At 37.0% G+C, this 23,922-nt stretch overlaps 1 protein-coding gene across 3 annotated transcripts in view; it reads left to right on the forward strand.

The window, feature by feature from the left end:
* The window catches only part of BRIP1 (BRCA1 interacting DNA helicase 1), a 153,134-nt gene that overhangs the window by 86,483 nt on the left and 42,729 nt on the right, over window positions 1–23,922 (forward strand). For all 3 annotated transcript variants that reach the window (XM_084650621.1, XM_084650623.1, XM_084650622.1), the window contains 2 exons: window positions 8,556–8,715; window positions 12,549–12,670. In XM_084650621.1, coding sequence (XP_084506747.1) covers window positions 8,556–8,715; window positions 12,549–12,670 — 282 coding nt within the window. The remainder of the gene's footprint in view (window positions 1–8,555; window positions 8,716–12,548; window positions 12,671–23,922) is intronic.

Genomic DNA, 23,922 nt, shown 5'->3' on the forward strand with positions numbered 1-23,922 from the left:
TGTTGCTTGTGGTTTATTTCATGAACCTGTAGAATTTATGGCCATCTTCACAATTTATAAATTATCAAAGGGCTTGAAGAGCACAAATTCAAGTTGACAGCCTCTCTTGTGTCTCCATGAATTTCATAATCATTGATGAAATACTTTTGTGCACCGTATACTTGTACAGAGAGATGCAGCTGGGCACAGTTTCTGTACATCTGCAGTTCTTTAAAATGTTTCTGGTACTGTGAGGTTAAAAGACTCTTCCAAAATTGGAGGGCAGCGGGGAGTGGGAGAAATAAGTTTATAGTAGTCTTGAGACAGTTTGTAACTTCACAAGTGTGGAACCAAAATTATATACTTAAACTTTCAGTAAGTTAAAAATTCACTGTGATCCTCTTCATGTGTCAGAGCCTTGAGGCATTCTTTTTTTCCCTTTGTTTGATACCCCTGATCTCCAGGTCCTTTTGTCACAGCTGAATGCAGACTGGATGTTAGGACTCCTTTTGGAAACAATCAGTGTAATCAGTTATAGGGAGTGACATGAATTAATCTTTGTCCCACACTTCTCTGGAAACCCCTGCCCTTGCTGTCCTAAACTAACAATAGAACCCAGAACTGCAGCATGGCAGTGTAGAGTATTACCACTTGGCCACTATTTTTTAACTAAAAGATTTTTCATATATATTTAAAATCTATAATTACATGTTAAATATACATTTAAGGTCCTGTAATTAAAGGGAAATATTTCAAAATATGGAACTTTAGCTGTTTTGAAAAGTTACTCCAAAACTCCTCCCAACCCCCTCCCTTTTATATAACCTGTAAATGAAATTATATTGATGAACTGATTCTGAAGAAGTTATAGAATACAATATTATAAGAATGTTGTGCATTTTTGTGTCTATCTCTTATATGTTGACGGATGGGCTGGTATGAGCCCCTTTTTGAACAAGTGGTTGTTCTTGCTGTCCCAAATGCACTGTATCCATTTGAGTTTCACCAAAAGTGGGGTTTTTTGAAGCTTGGCTGCCAAGCCACTGGGTTGGGTGCATCTGTATTTTCCATTTCTGAAGTTTTATGCTGACTCTGTGTAGAACTTCTGTTTGACCCTTCAAACACGTTTCCAGCCCACTGGAGACACAGTTTGATTTTGAAGCAATGCTTATTCAAAAAGAAAATTCTGGTAGCAAACACATGAAGAGCTCTGCATGGGAAAAGGCTTTTAGATCAATGTTCGTCCCTTGAGGATCTCTGACTTTTTGCGCTAACAATGGTGGCAATACTGTGATTTTATTAAGGAAAGCCTAATGGCTGTTTCTCCACACCTTATTTCCAAGTAATAATTAAATTGATTCAGAGATGCTAGACTGGTAAGTTTGATAAAATGGACTTTGTAGCTTTTCAAAACCCTCCCTGTACAAATAAGGTGAAGAAAATGTGGAAGTTCCAAAGGGGTAGGTCTTTTATGTATAATTGCAAGCTTTCAATGGGGTACAGGATATTTGTCTAAGATTAGTGGTTACATAGGCAGTGGGAGAATAGGTTCATGGGCAGTCATTGGGTAATTAAAGAAAGCACCTCAAGATCCACCTGTTTCAGAAGATTATGATATAGTATCTAAATACCATGATGACAAGCCCATTACAAATGAGAAGGATGCACTACTTCATTGCTGTAGTTTGCAGTGTAATAAAAGCCAATAGTTATTTAACTGCTGATTAGTTCCAAAGCTATTATCTGAATCCTTCCTGCACCATCAGATGTCTCTTGGGAATGAACAAGGCTCCATCTTCCTTTCTCTTTGCATATTCTCTATGTTATTAAATTCCACAAATGTTCCCTCTCTAAATGCTGCTTGATGCCCATTTAAAACCAGCATGAAAATATTAAGTGCATATTCAATGTAAGGGATTTCTGAGTAACAGGCCCTCGGAGTGGGGCATATAAAGGAGAACAATTAACTGATAGTTTTGTGTTCTCCTTTAGACTTCCCACCTCATTCCCAAGGACCTATTCCTCATAAATCAATCAACCAGGGGATAGTGCAAAGAAAGTGACTGTTTTCCCATAGTCTTCTGCAGCAGTATGATTGCTGCAGTTTAACTTGTCAGCTTCCCTTTGCTTAAGATTTTGGAAATTATACTCATGTAGCGTTAGCAAATCTTTGGCTTTGTTGCATGGAATAGGAACCACCTTGCCTGCCCCTGAGATTGGAAAAGCGAAAAAAGGAATCTGGGAAGGGAACATATCTATGAAGTAGGATATGAGGACCACAGCTGGAGGCAGCGGAGAGAAATGGTAAAAGATGCAGAGGAAACCTCTTCTCTCATATTTCACAAGATATTGGAAAGCTTCAGCGGCCGTCTAAAAAACAAGAAACAGCAGAATTGGGAGACAAGCCTAGATACTAAGAACACAGCTCCTGGGGAAGAACTTGCAACTGTTTTAAAATTACAAGGGGAAAAAAAATCAAATAAACATCCATCAGCTTCTGGGAAGATGGCAGATTCTACTTGCCTAACAAGATTTTCTGCTTTCTTGGAGGAAAACCTCATTTCATTTATAGAACCATTAGAGAGTCCATATTTAAAGGGTTTAATAAAACATATATAGACTGCCTTGCCCTGCAAAAACTATTATTCCCCTGGGTAGAGAAAGTGACTGACTGTGGGCATTAATGGCCTCCTCCTGTGGTTTCTGGCATTATACCCCACTCTTATTTGTGTTTTTCCAACCCAAAGTGCTATTGTTTTTCATTATAACCCTGCACTTGAGTTCACAGTTCCTATGAAGCATGGATGTGTGTGATATTTTATTTATTTTTATTTATAGGTATCTCTATAGCACTCATTATTGTGTCTGTGTGTATAGTGTGAGTGCGTATCATGTTTATAAAAGCATTTGCATACCTTTTCTGTATACAAGAAAGATCCTGTATATGGCAAACACCATTAAAATGGAATAAGTACATTTTATATGAAATTGTTTTATCCTTGCCAAATATTAATTATATTCATAATTTGCATTTTTACATACAGAAGGTAGACTTGCTGGTGTCAGTTAAAAGACAAACCTGAAGTCATCAAGGGCCAGTAGGGGCTTTGACTGTATTCCTCAAAGGGGAGAGGTAGACAATGCTGTTTACATTACTGTGTAATCCATAAAAGTGGAAAGAACTTTGGCTTTGCAGATGGTTTCTGATGGATCTGGATGAAAGATGTTCTAATACACTCTTTGCCGATAGTGAGTGGAAGCTATTTCTTTTTAAAATGAGAAGAATACAGTAGGATTGACTGGGTGAATTTCAGATTTTTAAAAAATCTATGGAGATTTATACAGTGTCTACAGTTTATATAGATAAAATCTTTGAAAGTGGGACCTATTTATTGTTGATAGTGTGAAATTTTGAAGCAACCCAGTGAGAGGTTGATTACCCTGCTGCATATTAATTCTCCTTATTATCATGTGGTTTTTGCATTAACAAGAAGTTGAATCATTCTGTTTGTAAACTTTCTGATCCAGAGTTTCTAGTTGTTAATTTGTGAACTGGGATCAGTGTTTTACATATTATAAAAGCAAAACCTACTGCTCATTACAGGATAATGGATAAAATGTACCCATTTTGTTCTCTAGACATGTATACTGTCATGCTGTCTGAAATGGCTCATGAGTGAGAGTACCAGCCTCAGGGCAGACTGTCTAAAAGCAGGGCAGATACCCCAAACTTGTATGTTCTGTAATTAGAGTTCAACAACCCAGTAACAAATGTGAGTGCCCAAAGTACTAAAATAGTCTTATAATGGAGTCACAGGCAGTACCCTTAGACACTCCAGTCTACCTTGCTGCCCTGGCAAGCTGAATTATGTGAAAAATGGTCATTTACACCATAATTCACAAAATATTCAAGTTGCTCCCAGTTCCAAGAGGCCAGTCACTTACCCAGGTCAGGTTGTATCTTACATCTCGTATCAAAGACAAAGCCTGTAGCCAATCCTGTAATAAACTATTTAACAGTTTTTAACTGGGAAAAAGAAATGAGTTATTACAGGTTAAGGCAAGCAGGCATATATACACAAATGGGTTTGTCTGTGATCCAAAAGGTGACATAGTTGTAATAATCTTTCAGTTCAAAGTGTCTTTGAAGGTTAACCCATTCCAAGCAGCATGGGGATCTCTTTGTTTATGTTTAGGAATCTTTGACCCTCAGAATCCAGATAGCATAAAAGAGATTCAGTTTCTCCTTGTCAGAGTTTTTTATGCCCTCCACTCTGGAGCTCAAACCTGATGGGATGAATTCATGTGTAGGTCTCTCCTTCCTGGGGGGAGTTAGGGATTGGTCCAGGTTCCAGAGGGAGCAGTTTGCACAACCTGAGGCAAAGGACTGAGACAGTGTACAGTGAGTGGAGTTGAAGGGGGCGGCAGAGGACTGACAAAAAGTCAGGGTTTGACTATGAAAAGCATAATCCTTATTACAGAGTTGAACTGTGAACTTAAAAATCTTTAAATATATGGAATCAGGTGGTTGTACTGCAGAATTGTTAAGAAAAATACTAGCGATCATTCAGCAGTAAGAGAAATTAACTTAAAATAAAAAGAAAAGGAGGACTTGTGGCCCCTTAGAGACTAACAAATTTATTTGAGCATAAGCTTTTGTGATGTATTCCGATGAAGTGAGCTGTAGCTCATGAAAGCTTATGCTCAAATAAATTTGTTAGTCTCTAAGTTGCCACAAGTACTCCTTTTCTTTTTGCAGATACAGACTAACACGGCTGCTACTCTGAAACCTAACTTAAAATAGTTATTTCTGTCCATCAAACCAGATCTACTTAATCTCCGTTCATATCAAATGTGTGTTGCCATTCTGGTGTCTTGAAAGGTGTGTTATGCATCATCAGGCAAAACGATCAGGTGAAGGAATGGATCTCTGGGTGTCTTGCTCCCTAGGTTGATAAAATTCAGACTGGGGATTGGTGAAAGAAGGGGAAGTGATGATAACTAATGGCATAATTGCCCCCAGCCAATCAATCAACAAGAGCCTGTGTTCATTCCATACTTTTTTTGGTTTTAGATTTAATACACATTTTCATTAAGCATAGAGAGCATGTAAAGCAAGCAAACTATTTGATTACAAAGGGGCTAACCTGTGTTAATTTGGGATAACAGATGCAGAGACTACAATCTGTTAGGTACAACTGTTGTTAAATGGTATGTCCATACTTTTTATTTCTAACTTTTTGTCAAGTTTATTTGAGCTAATTTAAAAGTATTGAAAACTAGAGCTTTTAGGATCCAGAAGATGTCAGATGAAAACAGCATCTTTGGTTTCAACCCCAGCAGTGGGTCTCTCCTGTCTTTGATCTTTCTAGCTGGCAATCTGAGAAGCAAGTAATTTCCTACTCTTTCTTTTCTTTCAACAGCCCCTTGCTTTGAGGGAGTACCACATGGTGCTCAGTAGTGGCCACTCTGACATTTAAGGTGTGTTGCTTTGATGGACTCTGATGCTTTCCTGGGGTACCCAGGGTTGTAAAGCACCTCACTACCACTTGCCCTTAATGTGAGGGAGCCTTGTCTATGCCTGCCAGGGGTCAGCTCTCTGGCAACTCCAGCCACAGGCAGCAGAAGTACTCCCCTCTCAGCCTACACAGGCACCGCTGTCCCTCATGCAGGTTAGCGATAGGCACACTCCAACCCCTTAGTCGTCTGAGTGTCCAGCCCCTGTTCCACTGGACACTCGCAGCGTTCACTGATCTGTTACTCCCAAAAGAATTGTGCACACCAGCTTATCAGTTTCATCTTAGGACACAGCTCTACCTGGCAAACAGCACTTAGATTTATTTGTGGAGAAATCAAGTATACGTTTAACCAAGACCAGAGATTAAAATGAAAGCAAGTGGATTAATGGAAGCAAAAGGTTACATGTAAAATAAAATCATAACATACATTCTGGAGCCTAAACATAACTGACAAGATGCCCTCTTGTCTAATAAAGTACTTTTATTCAAAGTCCTCACAGCATTTTCCAGCCAGGATGACTGAGACCCTCCTTTTATGAGACCAAGCCCATTGGCAGCTTGTCTCCCCAGGTGAAGGATACCACGGCATCTTTCTGTACCCCTCAGTATATTAGATAAGTCGTTTGTTCTTTACCCATAAACAGGGTTCCCTCCCCTGCTCTTTGTCTCTTCCTGTTCATTTCTTCTCTTGAAGTCACAGATTCCCAAAGTCCAGCACCATTTTCAGCTACAAAACTGGTAGCCATCATGCCTTACATAGCATCATATCATGGTGTGGCTTAATGGCTTTACGGGTTGGGATACAATGTAAAGTGAGGAAATGAAGGCATGAAGAGTCATCAGGGACCTGTCAAAGATGTGGGGGAGGGAGCTGTGGAAATTAGGGCTGTCAATTAATCGCAGTTAACTCACTCGATGAACTCAAAAAAATTAACTGTGATTAAAAAAATAAACACAATTAATCATAGTTTTAATCACACTGTTAAAACAATAGAATACCAATTGAAATTTATTAAATATTTTGGATTTTTTTTACATTTTCATATATATTATATATATATAGTCATATTTTCATATATATTGTATTCTGTGTGGTAATTGAAATCAAAGTGTATATTATTTTTGTTACAAATATTTGCTCGGTAAAAATAAACAAAATAAACAGTATTTTTCAATTCACTTCATACAAGTAATGTAGTGCAATCTCTTTGTCGTGAAAGTGCAACTTACAAATGTAAATTTTTTTCATTACATAACTGCACTCAAAAACAAAACAATGTAAAACATCAGAGCCTACAAGTCCACTCAGTCCTACTTTTGAAGCCAAACAGGTTTGTTTACATTTACAGGAGATAATGTTGCCCTCTTTTTATTTACAATGTCACCAGAAAGTGAGAACAGGCATTTGCATGGCTCTTTTGTAGCCAGAGTTGCAACATATTTACATGCCATAGAATCATAGAATATCAGGGTTGGAAGGGACCTCAGGAGGTCATCTAGTCCAACCCCCTGCTCAAAGCAGGACCAATCCCCAATTTTTGCCTCATATCGCTAAATGGCCCCCTCAAGGATTGAATTCACAGCCCTGGGTTTAGCAGGCCAAAGCTCAAACCACTGAGCTATCCCTCCCATATATGCTAAATATTCACAGCGTCCTTTGTGCTGTGGCCACCATTCCAAAGGACGTACTTCTGTGCTGATGATTCTCGTTAATGCATTATTTTTTTAATTAAATTTGTGACTGAACTCTTTGGGGGGAGAATTGTATATCCCCTGCTCTGTTTTACCCGCATCCATAGATTACAGAGGTCCTCTTGAGGTCCCTTCCAACCCTGATATTCTATGATTTAAGAATCTGAAGTGCCTTCCAAAATCTGAGAGGGACAAGGTATGGAGCATGCTTTCAGAAGTCTTAAAAGAGCAACATTCTGATGCGGAAGCTATAGAACCCAAACCACCACAAAGAAAATCAACCTTCTGCTGGTGGCAACTGACTCAGATAATGAAAATGAACATGCGTTGGTCTGCACTGCTTTGGATTGTTATCAAGCAGAAGCCATCATCAGCACGGTCGCATGTCCTCTGGAATGATGGTTGAAGCATGAAGGGACATATGAATCTTTAAGTGCATCTGGCATGTAACTATCTTGCGATGCTGGCTACAATGTTGCCATGAGAACGCCTGTTCTCACTTTCATGTGACATAAAAAAGAAGCGGGCAGCATTATCTCCTGCAAATGTAGAAACAAACTTCTTTGTTTTCGTGATTGGCTGAACAAGAAGTAGGACTGAGTGAACTTGCAGGCTCTAAAATTTTCATCGTTTTATTTTTGAATGCAGGTTTTTTTGTACATAATTCTACATTTGTAAGTTCAACTTTCATGATAAAGAGATTGCATTGCAGTACTGTATTAGGTGAATTGAAAAATACTATTTTTATTTTTTTATAGTACAAATACTTGTAATCAAAAATAAATATAAAGTGAGCACTGTACACTTTGTATTGTAATTGAAATCAATATACTTGAAAATGTAGAAAACATCCAAAAATATTTAAATAAATGGTATTCTATTTTTGTTTAACAGTGCAATTAATCGTGATTGATTTTTTTAGAACTATATGAAAAAATGTGATTGTGAGCTTTTTTGTGCATTTCATATGCCTTCACTAAATAAAATTTACTCATACTGAATTGCATCCACTGTGTTTATTACTTTAAGAATCCATCAGTACAACACCTGTCACAAGATAATTCATTTCTTTTTTGAGAATTGCAAGGCATAAGTATATCAAGTTGCAGCAGTGGAGAGCATAAATGTTTGGATTTTGAAATGCAGTTGCTTACATTCAAATTGCACAAATTTCCAGAGTGTCAAGTTATGACTAATATTGACAAATACTGAATAGTATGCATTTTATAAAGTTGTGATTGGTATTTTTATTGTGCATTTTATTGGGGACATGTTTAGTATGTTTTAGAGCCTTTTGAAAAATTAGGTGACTGAATATTCACTATGGCACTCTTAGATTTTTTTTTTGTATGTTTGTTTGTTTAGTTGCTGGATAAATTAAAAGATCGCTGGATGCACACTGGTTTATGGAGGAACTTGGAGCTGGTTAAGACAGTCATTGCAGAGCCTAAAGGAGGAGACAAGGCTGACTTTGATGCACTGCTCCAATTATACTATGATGCAATAAAACATAAAGGAGGAAAAGGTAATTGGATGGCTGAGGATGTCTGAATGAATTTTTAACTCACGTTAAGTAATTAATGTAGACTTTTCAGGTAGAAAGTGTGGCTGATATTTTAAAAGTCAGACTAAGATGGTGTCGTACAATTTATTTTACTATGATATGATATTTTTGGATTTGAGAGGAGTTGTGCCTGATCGTTTGTACGTAATGTATTCATATATTCCACACAAAAAACTTTGTTCAAATAACATTAAGGATGCAAAGTCAAGCACTATGAAGTTAGGAAATGCCAGTATTAACCTTTATGCTGCCTTGTGCATACAATACGATACAATCTTTAATTACATTATCACATACTCCTGTTCACAGGAGCCCTGCTCTTTGAGTGATTGTGCACATGTACGTTCTACCGTAGATGTGCGTGCACCCAATGCACTCAAGTCAGAGACTTTTGCCAGCCTTCACCTCAGGTATCTGCAGGCCTGGCTTTGCTCATTATACCATCCAAGCAGATGCTCTCTGGACATGCTGATTTGCATACCTGCAAGAGTGCTTCAGTCCATGAGTTGATGGATAGATCCCCAGAATGTCTGCAAAGGTGTTCCTTTCTTACCACCAGAGTTAACAAGTACTCTTGTAACAGATGTGTCCTCCAGGGGCTAGGATGCCAGTCTGGGGCAACTTCAGGCTAAGGCACTTGGCACGTCACAGGAGACTTCTCTCCACATGAATGTATTGGAGCCATGAACTATTCATTGGGGCTGTGAAAGTTTTATTACCACCATAAGTAATCAGGTGGTTCAAGTTCTTACCAACAACACCACTTCTATGTTTTCTCTCAACAAGAAGGAAGGTGCAGGGTTGATTTAGCTTTTCCAAAAGGTGATCCATTTGTGGAACTTCTGAAAGAGCACTTTCTTACCAACAGAAGTTGGTCCAATAAAAGATATTACCTCAACCACCCTGTCTAATTTTTGCTAAAGGCATTTCACCTCTCAGGGATGAGAATTCCATTGCAAATTCTCTCAGCAGACACTTCAGAGACCATCGTGAGTGGTCAGTAAAGAAGGAGATTTTGCAAGAGATTTTTCTCTCAGTAGGGATACCAAGTAATAGATCTCTTTGCAACCTATCTGAACCACAAATGCAGGAAATTCTGCTCCAGGGCAGGCCACAGCCGGGGTTCCATGACACATGCTTTTCTTCTTCTCTCGTCATCTGCTGTATCCATTCCCTCCAGATCCTCCAATTCCAAGGCTAATCAGGAAATGAGGAAGAGACCTCATAGCACCTGGTTGGCCAAGGCAGTACAGGTACACGGACCTACATCAGCTCTCAATTCAACTGCCCATAGCTCTGCCTATAGTTGAGGATCCCTTCTTGCAGAACCAGGGCAAAACACTGCACCCCAGCCTACAATCTCTCTACTTTATGGCTTGGATGATTTCTGGTACAGCAATGTAGAGAAAGTCTGCTCTCAGGATGTCCATTCCATTTTGATAAACAGCAGAAAGGAATCCACTTGAGCCCCTTATGCAACAAAATGGAAGAGATTTTCAGTCTGCACCAAATCTCATCAGCTGTTACCAATTTGCACAGAGATCAGACATGTATCGGACTACCTGCTGCATCTGAAATCTTCTGCCTCTCAGTTCAGTGAGATTCCATTTAGCAGTCATTTCTACATTATACCCACCAATGGAAGGATTTTCCATCTTTTCACAACCTTTGGTAACCAAGTTTTTTAAATGACTTATTCATGTTTACTCTATTGTCTCTGAACCAGTACCTCCATGGGACATGAATTCGGTATTGTCACTCCTAATGGGTTTTTCTTTTGAACTATTGGAAACCGCTTCCTTACCATTGCTGTCAATGAAAGTTGTATTTTTGGTAGCAATTACTTCTGCAAGGAGGGCATCAGAGCTCAAACTCTTTTAGCTGACCCTCCTTACATGATATTTCAGAAGGACAAGGTCTCTTCTAGGTCACTCCCTAAGTTTGTGCCTAAGGTTGTCTCGGCATTCCACCTAAACCAGATTATACATCTCCCAATATTCTTTTCAAAGCCCCACTCTAACAAGGCTGAGGAAAAGCTCCATATTCTAGGTGTTTGAAGGGCTCTGTCCTTCTACCTGGACTGCACAATCAGATCATCTCCAGGCCTTTTTGTTGCCTATGATGAAAGGGCAACCTGTTACAGCCCAACACATATCACATTGGATTTCTGACTGTATCAAGTTCTGCTATGATTGAGTAAAGGTCTCCTCCTCCTCCTCCTCCTCCATTCTACTAGGGCTCATTCCGCTTCATCAGCCTTTTGAAGTAACATACCTATAGTATGCATTTATAAAGCTGCAATATGGTTGTCAAACCAGACACAGTTTCTCAAGCTGATGCAAACTTCAGCAGGTTGGTGCTGCAGTCTTCTTTTCAAGTAAACTAGAGTCCCACCACCTGCAAGGAAACTGCTGGTAAGTCACCCGCTACGGAATGTATATGTGCACAATCGTTCAAAAGAAAATAAAAAAGATTACCTGTACAGTAACTTGTTTTTCAAGATGTGTTGTGCACATGTGTGTTCCACAACCCCCCACTTTCCCCACTACTTTGGATATTCATTAGAAGGAAAGGAGAAGGAGGCAGCACCCACACCCCTTTATACCTTTCGCTGTGTGCATGAGGATAGCAGGGATGTATGCCTCGGCTGCTGGTACTTCTGGCAAAAGTCTGACTCTAGTACATTGAGTGCACGTACACCTACTATGTATATGCACACAGCACATCTCGAAGAACAACACTTTAATATACTGGTACGTAACCATTTCCACCTCCCCTTCTACCTGCTGACCCCTTGCCTAGCCAGTCCCAGTCTCTCCCTGTGGGCTGCCATGGCGTATCCTAGCCTCAACCACCAGGCTTCTAGTCTCAGTCTACCTCTAAGGCTCCTAATTTAATCTCAGTTTTCCTCTTCCTGGGATCTTCATCCTGATATCCACCCCAAACTCCTTGTCCTATCTCCCCTAGGCTCTTTCCCAATCCTAAGCATCCCCACTGGCTCCTCATCCACTCTGTCTCCAATTTCCCCTTTCCACTCCTGCTTCCAGGCTCCCTGTCCCAATCCACTCTCTCCACTGCCACCTCCTCCTTTCAGGTCTGGGTCCTGTCCCCTCTGCATTCAAGTAACTTCCTCTTCCCCACTGAGAAGATTCTGCTGTCATTCCTGAAGAGTTCAACCCCTGACCTGACAGCAAGAGTCTCCTAATTTAACTGCAACAGTGGCCTCTCAGATAGCTGGATCCTTAAGTATTTTTACAGTAGACTTTCTGTCCAGTATAGACTCCAGATGTGTACAGCAAATGTAATATTTACCCTGTTAATTTCTGAGCAAAGCCATCATTTTGCAAAGCACAGAAACATATTTACAGTGCATTGTCTTACAAACTTAACCTGACACGTTTTATTAAAAAATACCCTAAATATCAGTTCAGTCAATACAGCATAATAGTAAGAAAGAGAACAAGAGAATACCATTATTGAAATGATAAATTTAAAGCACTATTGCTTTAGGTAGGTACAGTTTTTCACTTCTATATTATATAGTGCCTCTTGCAAACATAATATGAAAATGGCAAATTCAGCTCATCAATATTATTTGTCTAAATTATATTAGCTACCATAATGCTTCTGTAAAAAATCATGTATTTTTATTTCAGCTCACTTTTTTCAAACTGATACACACTGCATTATGCTGTTTTAACTTGAGTCTTGTCAAAGAATACCGTAAAACTGCCTTCTGATAATTGATGATTTATTCCCAGAATGATTGCTAATTCTTCTTTGCTTTGTTCAAGATGGAGCACTTCTGATAGCAGTATGCAGAGGTAAAGTTAGTGAAGGCTTGGATTTCTCTGATGACAATGCCCGTGCTGTTATAACTATTGGTATTCCATTTCCAAATGTGAAAGACCTTCAGGTAGGATATCAACACTTAACTAAAAGATTTGTAACTTAAATTTGTTATGTCTAAAATACTTCATCATGTACGGAATACTGTATTACCAAATTTTGTTCAGGACTCTCACCTGACCTCATTTTGAATTCTTCAGCATGCTTTCTACATGGTAAAATTGAGAGACTATGTGGCTTCTATTTTTAGATTTTAACACTTGTTAATACTACATACTACAATAAATTTATTTTAAGCCATTGTTTAAACAAAGCTAGTAATGGTGTTTTTACATTCAAAGTGCCCACTAGCTCCATTTTTACCAGCTACGGTACAGTTTTCCCCATTAGTTCAAAGGCTATGCCTGTTGCATGGATAAAGACTCCTCCTTGATTTATCTGATATAGCAGGATATGTGGTAGCTAAGATCCAGTATAATTGATGGGGAAAAGATTATTTTTTAATCTATTTGAGGTTGTTTCCTAAGAAAATAAATAACAGATACAAATTAAAGTAAGAATGTTAAGATGGGTAAAATAGGTTGAGAGGTAAATATATAAATATAACCTAGAGATGAAAGATTTTCATACGTTCTTTCATTGTTGGTCGCTGCATGTCTCCTCTTCAATCCCCATTGCCTCCTTCAACATCGCTATGTGTGTGTAGCACTCTTCATTTAGCCTGGGAGTAGAATAGTAAATTTTTTTACCAAAGCTAATGTTGATACTTAGCTTGCTTCTTTAAGGTGTGAAATTATTACATGAAATGATCTCTCCTGGAAATTGAGAACACTGCTTTTTTTTGATGATTCAGCTTCAGCTGATTTGAGGCATAGATCTTAAAGTGGCTTCTGAATGTAGTCGTAGGCCTAAATTAACTAAACTTCTGGGTCAGTTTGTATCTTTGAATTGACCAAAGTGTCAACCTCTTACATTGCTGAGAAGTTATTCATGTGAGTATACTCACTGATTTTGGTGGGACTGCTTTTGTCAGTAACTGCTCATCAGTGGGAGTAAAGGGTTCATGTTTAGGTCCATTATGTTTTGTAAAGGGATTAAAAATAATAGAGTATGAAAGAAAGGTGTAATGAGTAATCTGAGAGAGACTGACTTGCAATGTATGTACCCAAATAAAAAGAGTACCCATTAGATGTATAACTAATACAGACTTTTTTTTTTTGGTCCTTTGCAACCCTGATTGTTATTTCAGTCCTTCCTGGATTGGGGGGTAGTCAGTGGGAAGATTACGTATTCATGAAGAAGAGGAACCTGACATACTGGGGAAACTCTGGTATACAGACAGGAGTTGTGGAAGCTTTGCCACATAATTGTCTTAGTCCTCATTCGCAATGCTTGTGTTGGTATAGTTTTGGTCCTCTGTTAATCAAATTCAGTGAGAGATTTGGTTCTGAGGGCTTGTCTATACTTCTGGCTAAATTGGCACTGCTGCCATCGATGCAGTGGTGTCGATTTAGTGGGTCTGGTGAAGACAAGCTAAGTCGATAGCAGCGCACTCTCCCATCGAGGTCTGTACTCCACCTCCCTGAGAGGCAGAAGATAAGTCAGTGGGAGAGCATCTCCCGTCAACATAGCACAGTGTAGACACCACTGTAAGTCAACCTAAGTTACATCAACTTCAGTTACGTAACTTGAAGTAGTGTACCTTAAAAGTCAATTTACAGCTTAAGTATAGACCAGCCCTGAGTGCTTGGTAAGTCGTTTCCCTCTGCTAACTGGTGGCATATTTCATGACTCTCAGCCACTCCCCTGAAAGAAGCAGAAATGAGGAAACTCAATTAATAGACTAATTGAAAACCTGAATAAACACATCTTACAGCATGTGGTAAAAGTTGACATGCTTCAGACATATTTCTAGTGGGAAAGAATTCCAAAAACAAGGGCATGCTGCGGAGAGTGCCATATCTTTGACATAAAATTCTACAGATTATCTCATATCTGTTCTATAGAGTTATTCTTTCTTTGTACAGCATCCAGCAGAATGGGGACCTGGTCCATAATTGAGGCTCCTAGGTGTTACAGAAGCACAGAAAATTATAGTAATTGATTAGTTAGACTTCAGAATACATCAGCTTAAGTTTAGTCTTCATAATTTTAATTCCCTTTCCCTTCAACTATACCTCTTGTCAACTTGCTTTATCCAGTCTCTAAGGTGCCACAAGTACTCCTTTTCTTTTTGCGAATACAGACTAACACGGCTTCTACTCTGAAACTTGTCATAAAACTCTGACACATCGTCCAGTAAAAAATGTCATGGGTTGCCTCATGAGCAAGATAAATCAGAAAATTGCTTTACTAAATGATACGAATAGATTCGTATAATCTAATTGAGGAATAAAGAAAATACAGATCAGAGTTCCCATAAGTAAAAGTTCCCCAAAGTGTCTGAAGCCATTTATTTCACCGTTCAGTTAAGCAAGTGCTGCCAATCTTAATATTGAAAATATAAGCACAATATTTCAGTGAACAGAATATGTAACTGCTGTTTCTTTTTTCATCTGACCCTTTTGTAACAGAAGAAATCGGTGTGTTTTCCTTACATGCAATATGATATCTTGCTGCTGACATTTGTTAGTTTTAATTATTTAGGGGTATTTACCACTTTTCAACTCACAACATTGGAAGTATTTTTCTTTTACTGCTGTAATTGCTTTATGGGTTTACACCCATATGATTATGATATGATTATGGTTTATGATTTACACCCAAAGATGTATTGCTACACAGAGTAGAATTTGCTCTTGGTTTACTAGTAACAGACAGACCAATGAAAGAAGTGTTCAGTGTGATGAAAAGTGTTTGAAGTGAAGAGAGAAGTCAAGAGTGTAGGCAACAGCAAAGCTGTTCTTGTGCTCAAAGTGAATGTCAATGACACAGGTTCACTGTTTCATGATAAACTCCTTTAGCACAGTAACTTACTAGAAAATATCCACCAGTTCCAAAAAATATGCATGTTTTGTTGTTGATTTCGAAGATGGCAGTAGCAACAGCTGGCCATATTTAAAAGTGTACTTTTGTCTTCAATATGACTGTTTCACAACCCTAAAAAATATTGCCACCAAAGTGTCCGTTTTTATTTTGTAAATATGGCACCATAATAAGTTAACACTGTTTGGAAGTGGATGCAAATCCTCTAAAATGAGGCAATTGTTTAAATACAAAATCAATGTCATCCTCCAAGTACATTTTTCAATGAGCATCCTCTTCCATAAAATCAAGACTAAGAGATACAACAATACAGTGGAAAAGATTAGCATTTATGTGTCTGGTTAATCTCTGGGCACATATGGATACTAAGTAATGAGCTAAGAAGAAAGTCTTTGTAAAAAATAAAACATTGTGGTCCCTACAATATATAAAGCCAGAGGGTCATCCTTATCAGTATAATCCAAAATAAATAGGGATTTTCCCCCTTTCGGGATCTGAGTATACAAAGAGTATTAATGTTAAAATATATCCATGTTTGCATTAAATGTTTTATACATAACTGACTTGAATTCTTTGAGTTACTAATTAGAGGTAACTATCTCTACTAAGTATAGAATTCCAGAGTTTCCACCCTTATGATAAAGGGAGGCTGGTTGATCTAGTCAGGAATATAGAGGTTGCAGTACCAAATAAACATAAGAACCCGTATTATTCAAATTTATTTGTAACACTGTTTATTAGTGTTCTCTGTGTGCCAACTAAACAGTCATCCAACTGTTGGTTCCTTTTCTTTCCCAGTGATAACAGCGATTACCACCATTACTACTACATAACTTTGAAAGGTGCTGTATAAAATAAACTCATAATGCTGTACAGAGCTAACAACCAAAATGAAATATCACATAATAAACAAATAGTAGAGCTGCCAGACACTGGTTATAAGTAAGCCAAATCAAACAAACAAGTAATAAGTTTGGACTTGATAACCCAAACTGACTTAGCTTCTTTAGTTTTTGGGATGCATTCTGCATTTTAAGTGCATAATCAAAGATTTCTTTGTTGTCCAAAATGCATGTGTAGGTACTGCCTGGGTAAAAAAAAACCCCATGCATCCTATAAGTACTAGTAAGATTATATTAGTTTAAGGTACCTGCTAGTGCAATGTTCTTTCAGTGTTTCTAGCTTAATCTTTTTTTTTTTTTTAAATCACTTATTACTCATCCATAATATTTTCCTCCTGGTTAAAAGATTGGCACACAGTGTTTTAAACTCAAAATGTACATATACTAAAAAGTCTTGTTCCTCATTTTAAAGTTAAAGGGGTAATTAGAGGTAATAAATTAGAGGTAATAAATGTTTTATTTTAGAGACCTTTATATATTAAAATAAAATTTTGCAACACTTATTCTGTAATGTGGTTGGAACCCTCCCACATTGACCCTGCAGTAGGTGATCTCCAAAAGTGGGTGATTTTTATATTCTAAATGGTATTGTGTGAAACAGTAAACTCAAAGTGGTGAGTCAAGGATAAATTATGTGTGCGTATATATATATATAATATATATATATATATATAATTAATTATAATTTAATACATCAGCCAGATTTGAAATAAAATCTAGAGCCGGACAATACAAATCATTACTGTTCACTAAATACCAAACATCAATATTATGTTGAGATATTTTCTAGTTTTAAAAGTTAGATTTAAGAAAACTAAATTTTTAAGCAAGGATAAAAACACTAGCTGCCCATTGCAAGTAGGTTGAACCTCTGAGTATATATATTTAGATGTGCCTCTGCACAAAGCACCACAGTGATCAATTCTAGATGAGAGAAGGGCATGCACCAGTCTCTTAGCATCAGATCTGAAGAGTTGGCTGATGCATGGCAATGCTCCTAAGATAATACTGGGAAAGCTAGTTATTGTAGACATGTTGAGCAGAAGGCAACTTAGGTACAAAGTGATATCTAGTTAGCTCTACTTCTGTGTAAATTTAATTGAGGAATTCTTTACTTTGTCCCTAGCTTTAAGTTTGTCAGATATTTCAGAAAGTTCTGGATCTGCCTCACTTATGTTACTCCTTTTGCCAGTAGAGCTCAGATTGTCACCTTTATGGTGGCAGTTCTTCTCCCTGAAGAAGATTTGTTTGTGGCCTTATGGGAGAGCATGCATGGCTGCAAAATAATTCTCAAGTGTACTATCGTGCAGGAAAGAAATTAGGCACTCCAGTTGTTATAATGAACTTGTCTGATGATAATGAAGGGCAGGTGCCAAAATCACAATTCTCACTTGGAACTGCAATTCGTATTTTGGAAAGATTAAACACTTAGTATTACTGACTGAGATTAAATAAATTTAACATAAAACAGATATTTAGATGCATATACCCCCTCTTCCAGACCTGTTGAATTTATACAGAAGAATACACACACACCATATAGTAATATAAAAGAGAAGTTAGTTTGCTTACAAAAATTCTGACTGCTATGGATTTGGATTAACAGATGCAAACTGTGGTTTGCTACCACAGTCTTCGTGGATCAATATACATAACCCCAAAACTAGAAAGGATGTTTTTAGCGTATTTTCATACTTTTCTTTTAATGCTTTTAAATTCTGCTGAGTTAATTTTAAATGATCAAAACACTGTCATCGCTAGTACCTACAGGTTCATAAAACATGTATGTATTACCTACAAAATGTATATGAAAATTGGAGTGCCAAGCAATGCTGATCTCTATAATACATTCATGACTTTAAGCAGTATTGTGTACGATAGAGGTTCTTAAGTAAGTGCATAGACAGTTGGGCCAAATTAAGCCTTAACCCATTGCCATAAATGTTTGAGCTTTGCTGGCTATGTTACTGCATTTTACATTAGCAGTTAGCATCCAAAAATCACAAGTCCTATTGCCAAGAGGTTAAATAATACTTGGTCTGCAGAGAAATTGCCATCCTGCTTATGATGCAGATTCATTTTATGGTTGTAATCATTTAATCAGGCTTAAGTCCTTTTTTTCCTTTATTGACTGGGGCAGCGGGTGTCCTACTATGGCATTTGAGACCACTCATTCAATTGTTCCTAAACGGTGTATGACAAAGACAATCAGGAAAAATATAGTTTGTACTCGCAAAAAGAAAAGGAGGACTTGTGGCACCTTAGAGACTAACCAATTTATTAGAGCATAAGCTTTCGTGAGCTACAGCTCGCAAAAAGAAAAGGAGGACTTGTGGCACCTTAGAGACTAACCAATTTATTAGAGCATAAGCTTTCGTGAGCTACAGCTCGCTGTAGCTCACGAAAGCTTATGCTCTAATAAATTGGTTAGTCTCTAAGGTGCCACAAGTCCTCCTTTTCTTTTTGCGAATACAGACTAACACGGCTGCTACTCTGAAACCTGTCATAGTTTGTACTGATCCCAGAGATAAAAATCCTGGATTCTCTCCTCTTCTTAGTGTTTGCCATAAGTAATACATTGCGATGGCTTTCCTTTAGGCCAGTTTACATAAATCTTTGCGATCAGTTTGCATCAGAATTGGATTAAGGCACTGTTTTCTTTGGATACTGCTAATTTAAGAATTAGATTTTTTTTTTTTTAGGCAGGTAAATGCATTACTGCTTGAGTCAGAAGCTAATTTACTTTCTCGAATAGCTGATTTACATGATGTACTGAATCATGAAAACTTGAGTTTCATGCAGATCAGTCTCTGATATTTAGTCCGGTTGTTGGAGGGATATAGGAGGGGTGTGGGAATTATTCTATCCTCTGAAAGAGATTGATAATACATTCCACTCTCACATGGTTATTCTTATGTGTTATTTAAATATTTTGTGTGTCATTTAAAAACTCAGAGCTAAAATGAGAGCATGTTTTAAAGCAGTTAGGAGCTAGAATATGATGCTTTATATTATAAATTAATATGGCAGATATGTGTGTAAGTATATAGAAAATCTCTGATTGCTCAGATAGACAGCCTACATATTCTCATGTAGAGCCAGACTTTGCCACCCTTCTCTGTATTGAGTAGTACTTTATTATGCAATAACCCTACTCAGAGTTGTTTTGGCTACCAATACGTTTCTGGGTGAAATTAAAGGTACTGGTTTTAACCTTTAATGCCCTAACTTGTTTGGGCGTTGGTTACCTGAGAGGTCACCTTTTCCACCCCCTGTCATTTGACTTTGGGGAAGCCCTCAAACTGGAACTCTCTATAGTAAATGAGAGGATGCTCCTGGCAGGTTATTCTCCTGGACAGATCCTCTACTATGGAATTCATTTCTCTTCTTAGTCCAGCAGAGCCCAGATTTTTTTTTTACATGCAGGGAATGCTTCCTTGCTTGAAGGTATTGAGGGAAGCTCAAGGTTCACAAGTGGAGTTTAGGAATGTGGTCCTATGATATAGTTGGGTAGCTTTTCTGTATATTTTGTGGTAGAGTGTATTAATTGGAAAACTGATGAGCTAAAAAGTATTGGAAATTATAAAACTTTCTAAGTGTGTTTCAGATTTTAGGAGGTAATTTTAGCAGATAATCATAATAAATATAATAAAATAATAAAGATATAGGTCACAAAAGTATATTGTTATTTAACTATCTGGTGATAGAACAGAGACTTTAGACAATTAGAAATATGCTGAAGACAGAAGATACTAAAATTAATTCTGACTTCCTTTTTAAAAAAGGAAATGCAAATGCTGGACATTTGTTAAGCAAATCCCTAAAGCATATCACCCAATGATTTTCACTGTCACCAAAAAATGTCACTGGTGCTTTATGGAAATACAGTTGCAAGTCAGGTTATTAGGTGGTTAATAAAAGGCCTCTTCAGGTTCAATTCTACAAACCCTTACGCTTGCACATAGATCCTACTTTCCTGAGTGATCCCATTAGTTTCACTAATGCTGTGTGCAAGCGTAAGGGTTGTAGGATTGGGTCCTTAGAGACCAATGTTTTAAACTGGCAGTTTGATGCTGGCTCATCTCCACTGCTAATATAACTTGTCTCTGATCAACCTGCTTTCTAAACATGTTTTATGATTTGTAATTTGATTAGCTAATGCTAGTGAACTGTATTATTAAAGAATATAAATAATGTGACTGAGAAGGCTGTGTCATCCCAAATACATGTTGTTTGATGCTTAAATAATTTTCATTACCTTTTTGTAATATGTTTGGAATTGTAATCTTATGGATCCAATCCTACAGTCTTTACTCAGGTAAAAGTCCCATTGTAAAGTATGTGGTATAATGCTAAATGTAATTTTCTCCATATCATTGGAGAAAATATAAGGTGCTACTTCAGGTAGTTAAGGATGAGAGGAAAAAGGTTTTCAAATAATATTTTCAGTCCACTTAAATAATGGAAGAAGTTTTAAATTGTAGTTCATATTATGTACTTAATCTGTTTATTCAAAAACAAGATCCCGTTTAGGATATTTATTTATTTATTTTGACTTTTTTTTTTCCCATTTGGCCCAATCCAGAGTTCTAGGCACATATTGCCTTAAATGCATTAGTTTAACAGTCTAAACCTACCTACCTTCATGTTATGGGAATAAAGATAATTAAGACTTGGAAGTATACTGGACTGCAATAAAAGAAAAATAAGATGTTTAGAAAAAGGAGACCACAGGACCAATTCTGTAGGATTGAAAATGCCTTCATACTGTTTAAGAATCAGGTTGCTACAGCAAAAATAAAAAGAGAAATGTTAAAGTACTACATAAAGCTATGGTACTTTCAGTGGTAGAGTTTGGCTCTAAAGAAGCAGGAAAATATGTTTCAGAGCCAAAAATGACTTATTTGGCTGTGACCAGGATTTCCTCTGCCTACCTCAGGGACCTGAAAATAGAGGTAGGAAAATTTGATTTTGGAGCCAAGTGTGACTTGTTTAGTTCAAGTCATAATTTACTGTTCTTTCTTTGGGGACCTGAAAATAAAGAAACTTGCTACAAAATGTTGATAATGGGCAACTCTGATAGTGGAAGCATTAACCTAACTTTCCCAGAGAGGATTTCTCGACTTCCACTTCCCAGATGCTTTTTTAAACGTTCTACAGTAGAGCATACTTTATAATTGTATAACAGTTAAGTGAGACCTTTACTCAGCCAAAATATGTAGGAAAAACATTCAAACCCTTTTATGTGAATAGATGTAAAAAGAAAATAAACTTGATAAGACTACATTTTCTGTGCATTGATATTATTCAAAAACTGGAAGAGGGTTTGCCTTTTAATGAGAATCTTTTACATATTTCCTTTAGTCAGCTGCTATGATTTGAATATAAACTATGAAGGGAAATCCCCTTCTTATTGTTTCCAGGAGTGTAATCTGTGAGCTATGATGGAACACATCATTTGAATTACATTTTTCATTGCTATGTATTCAGTATTTTAATGGTGTAAAAAAAATCAGTTGTACAACTGGGGTTTCTTCACTTCTATGATGAAGAATCAACAAATCAAAACTGGTGACTGAAATTTCCAGTTAACAAACAACAACTTTTCTTAATATTTAAACTTATTTCCATCCGTGTCTCCACATTTTTAGCTTATAGTTTTTTCCCTATTGTTCCTTGTACAGGGAAAGAGAAATCTACACTAGTTAAATGGTGACTGAAATACATCTTTATTCTGAATGAAAATGAAGCTTCTGTTCTACATGACACTATTGGTTCATTTTTCTTGCACTAGTGTAGACTATTTACCACTTAATGGAAGCAGTTATGGTCCTCATTTACCTATGAGTTTCACACATGAGTCAATTAAAAAAATCAGTTAATAAAAAGCAGATACTGTGAGTCAGGCAAATACTAATGTTAAATAGCTAAGTCCTAGAATTAGGAAATTTTCATTTTTAATCCATCATGTTTTGGGAAAAGTAAATAGTCATTTTAAAATACAGGCAAATTGATACATAGTTAAAATTTGGGGGGAAATTTTGTTGCAAAGATTTTTGGCATTATTTGAATACTATACAATGAAGTTTAAAGCTTCTCTTTAAAAAGAAACTGAACATTTTATTATTGCTCTACAGTTTTGATAGTTCGAAGCAGTTTGAATGTTTCTGAACAATTTTGCTTTAAAAGGGAAATTATCAACTTGAAAATTATGTTACTGACTTAAAATAGTATATCTACTATAATTACAATAAACACCTTATGTTCAGTATAACTGAAAAAAACCCTGCAAAAATTACTTTTTTTGCTTACACTAAGTGCTATCAAATGCAAAAGTGTGGTCAGTTTCATTGTTTCATCTGTACAGTCAGTTTCTCCCTTGCTGAAAAGGGGCTACCACTAACGGGATCATAAAAAACTCTGATAAAAATTTTAAAGGGAAAACAAACATGAGATACTATTCAAAGGGTGCTCTTACAGAAGCTGGTTTTAAAAAAAATATTAAGTCATCTGATCTAAAGAAAGGGCAGTGAATAAGGATATGAGTGCTATCCATCTAGAAACTTATATGCCCCCCTCATTTCCATCACCATAAGAGAATATTTAGTAATAAATTGAATAAAATACTTTCTTAAAATAGTAAAGATTGTGATGAATAGATTTGATTGTTTGTAGAGGATTGCAATGTACAACATTATATCAGTAAGCCCCCAAATTTACAGTAACAGTGATCGGGGGACATATTTTGAAATTTTAAGAGGGATGTGTTCAAATTATGAGTATTAAGTTACTAATGATGTGTGCGTTACGTTTTCAAGGTGATTGGCATTGTGATTGTCTTGCAACCAGGTACCATAAATTATTTCAGCTTGTTATTGTAAAGTATAGTAACGATGGCAGTGGTTACTGAGGACTGTGGTATGCAAAAATCTCATCTTGTTAAGGTGGTTGGGAGGATATTTCCCTTGTTTTCAATTTTTTTCTCTTTGGAGGAAAAGAAGTTAAGGTTTAGCCCACCAGATGTAGAATACCAGATGTATACAAAATTTTAGCTTTGGCATGTGAGCCACTTTTTGTGGAGAATGTAGCCAAAAAGGAGAGTTGAAACTAAATTCAGAGTACTTTTTGGTTTTGTCTCTAAAATTTTAAAAGCCATTCAACAAGTGTAAGCTGTGCTTGCTGACAATTTTGCATATTACCCTGAAGCAGAAAGAAATTTTAAAGAGAGACTATACACCATTTTCCTTAAAGAATTTTTTTTGTAAATACTGAAAAATAACTCCTCTCCCACCATTATTCCCAGTGCTAAATGTGCTGCAAAACGTTTTTATGTAAATTAAAAAATTATAGTAGAGTCTGGATTTTTGGTAACTATCTGCAAAATTTTGTAAAATACAGAATTCCTCTGGTTTAGAAAGATAACATTTGAATT

The sequence above is a fragment of the Lepidochelys olivacea genome (assembly GCF_965140295.1).
Source record: "Lepidochelys olivacea isolate rLepOli2 genome assembly, chromosome: 17".
Classification (NCBI taxonomy): Eukaryota; Metazoa; Chordata; order Testudines; family Cheloniidae; genus Lepidochelys; species Lepidochelys olivacea.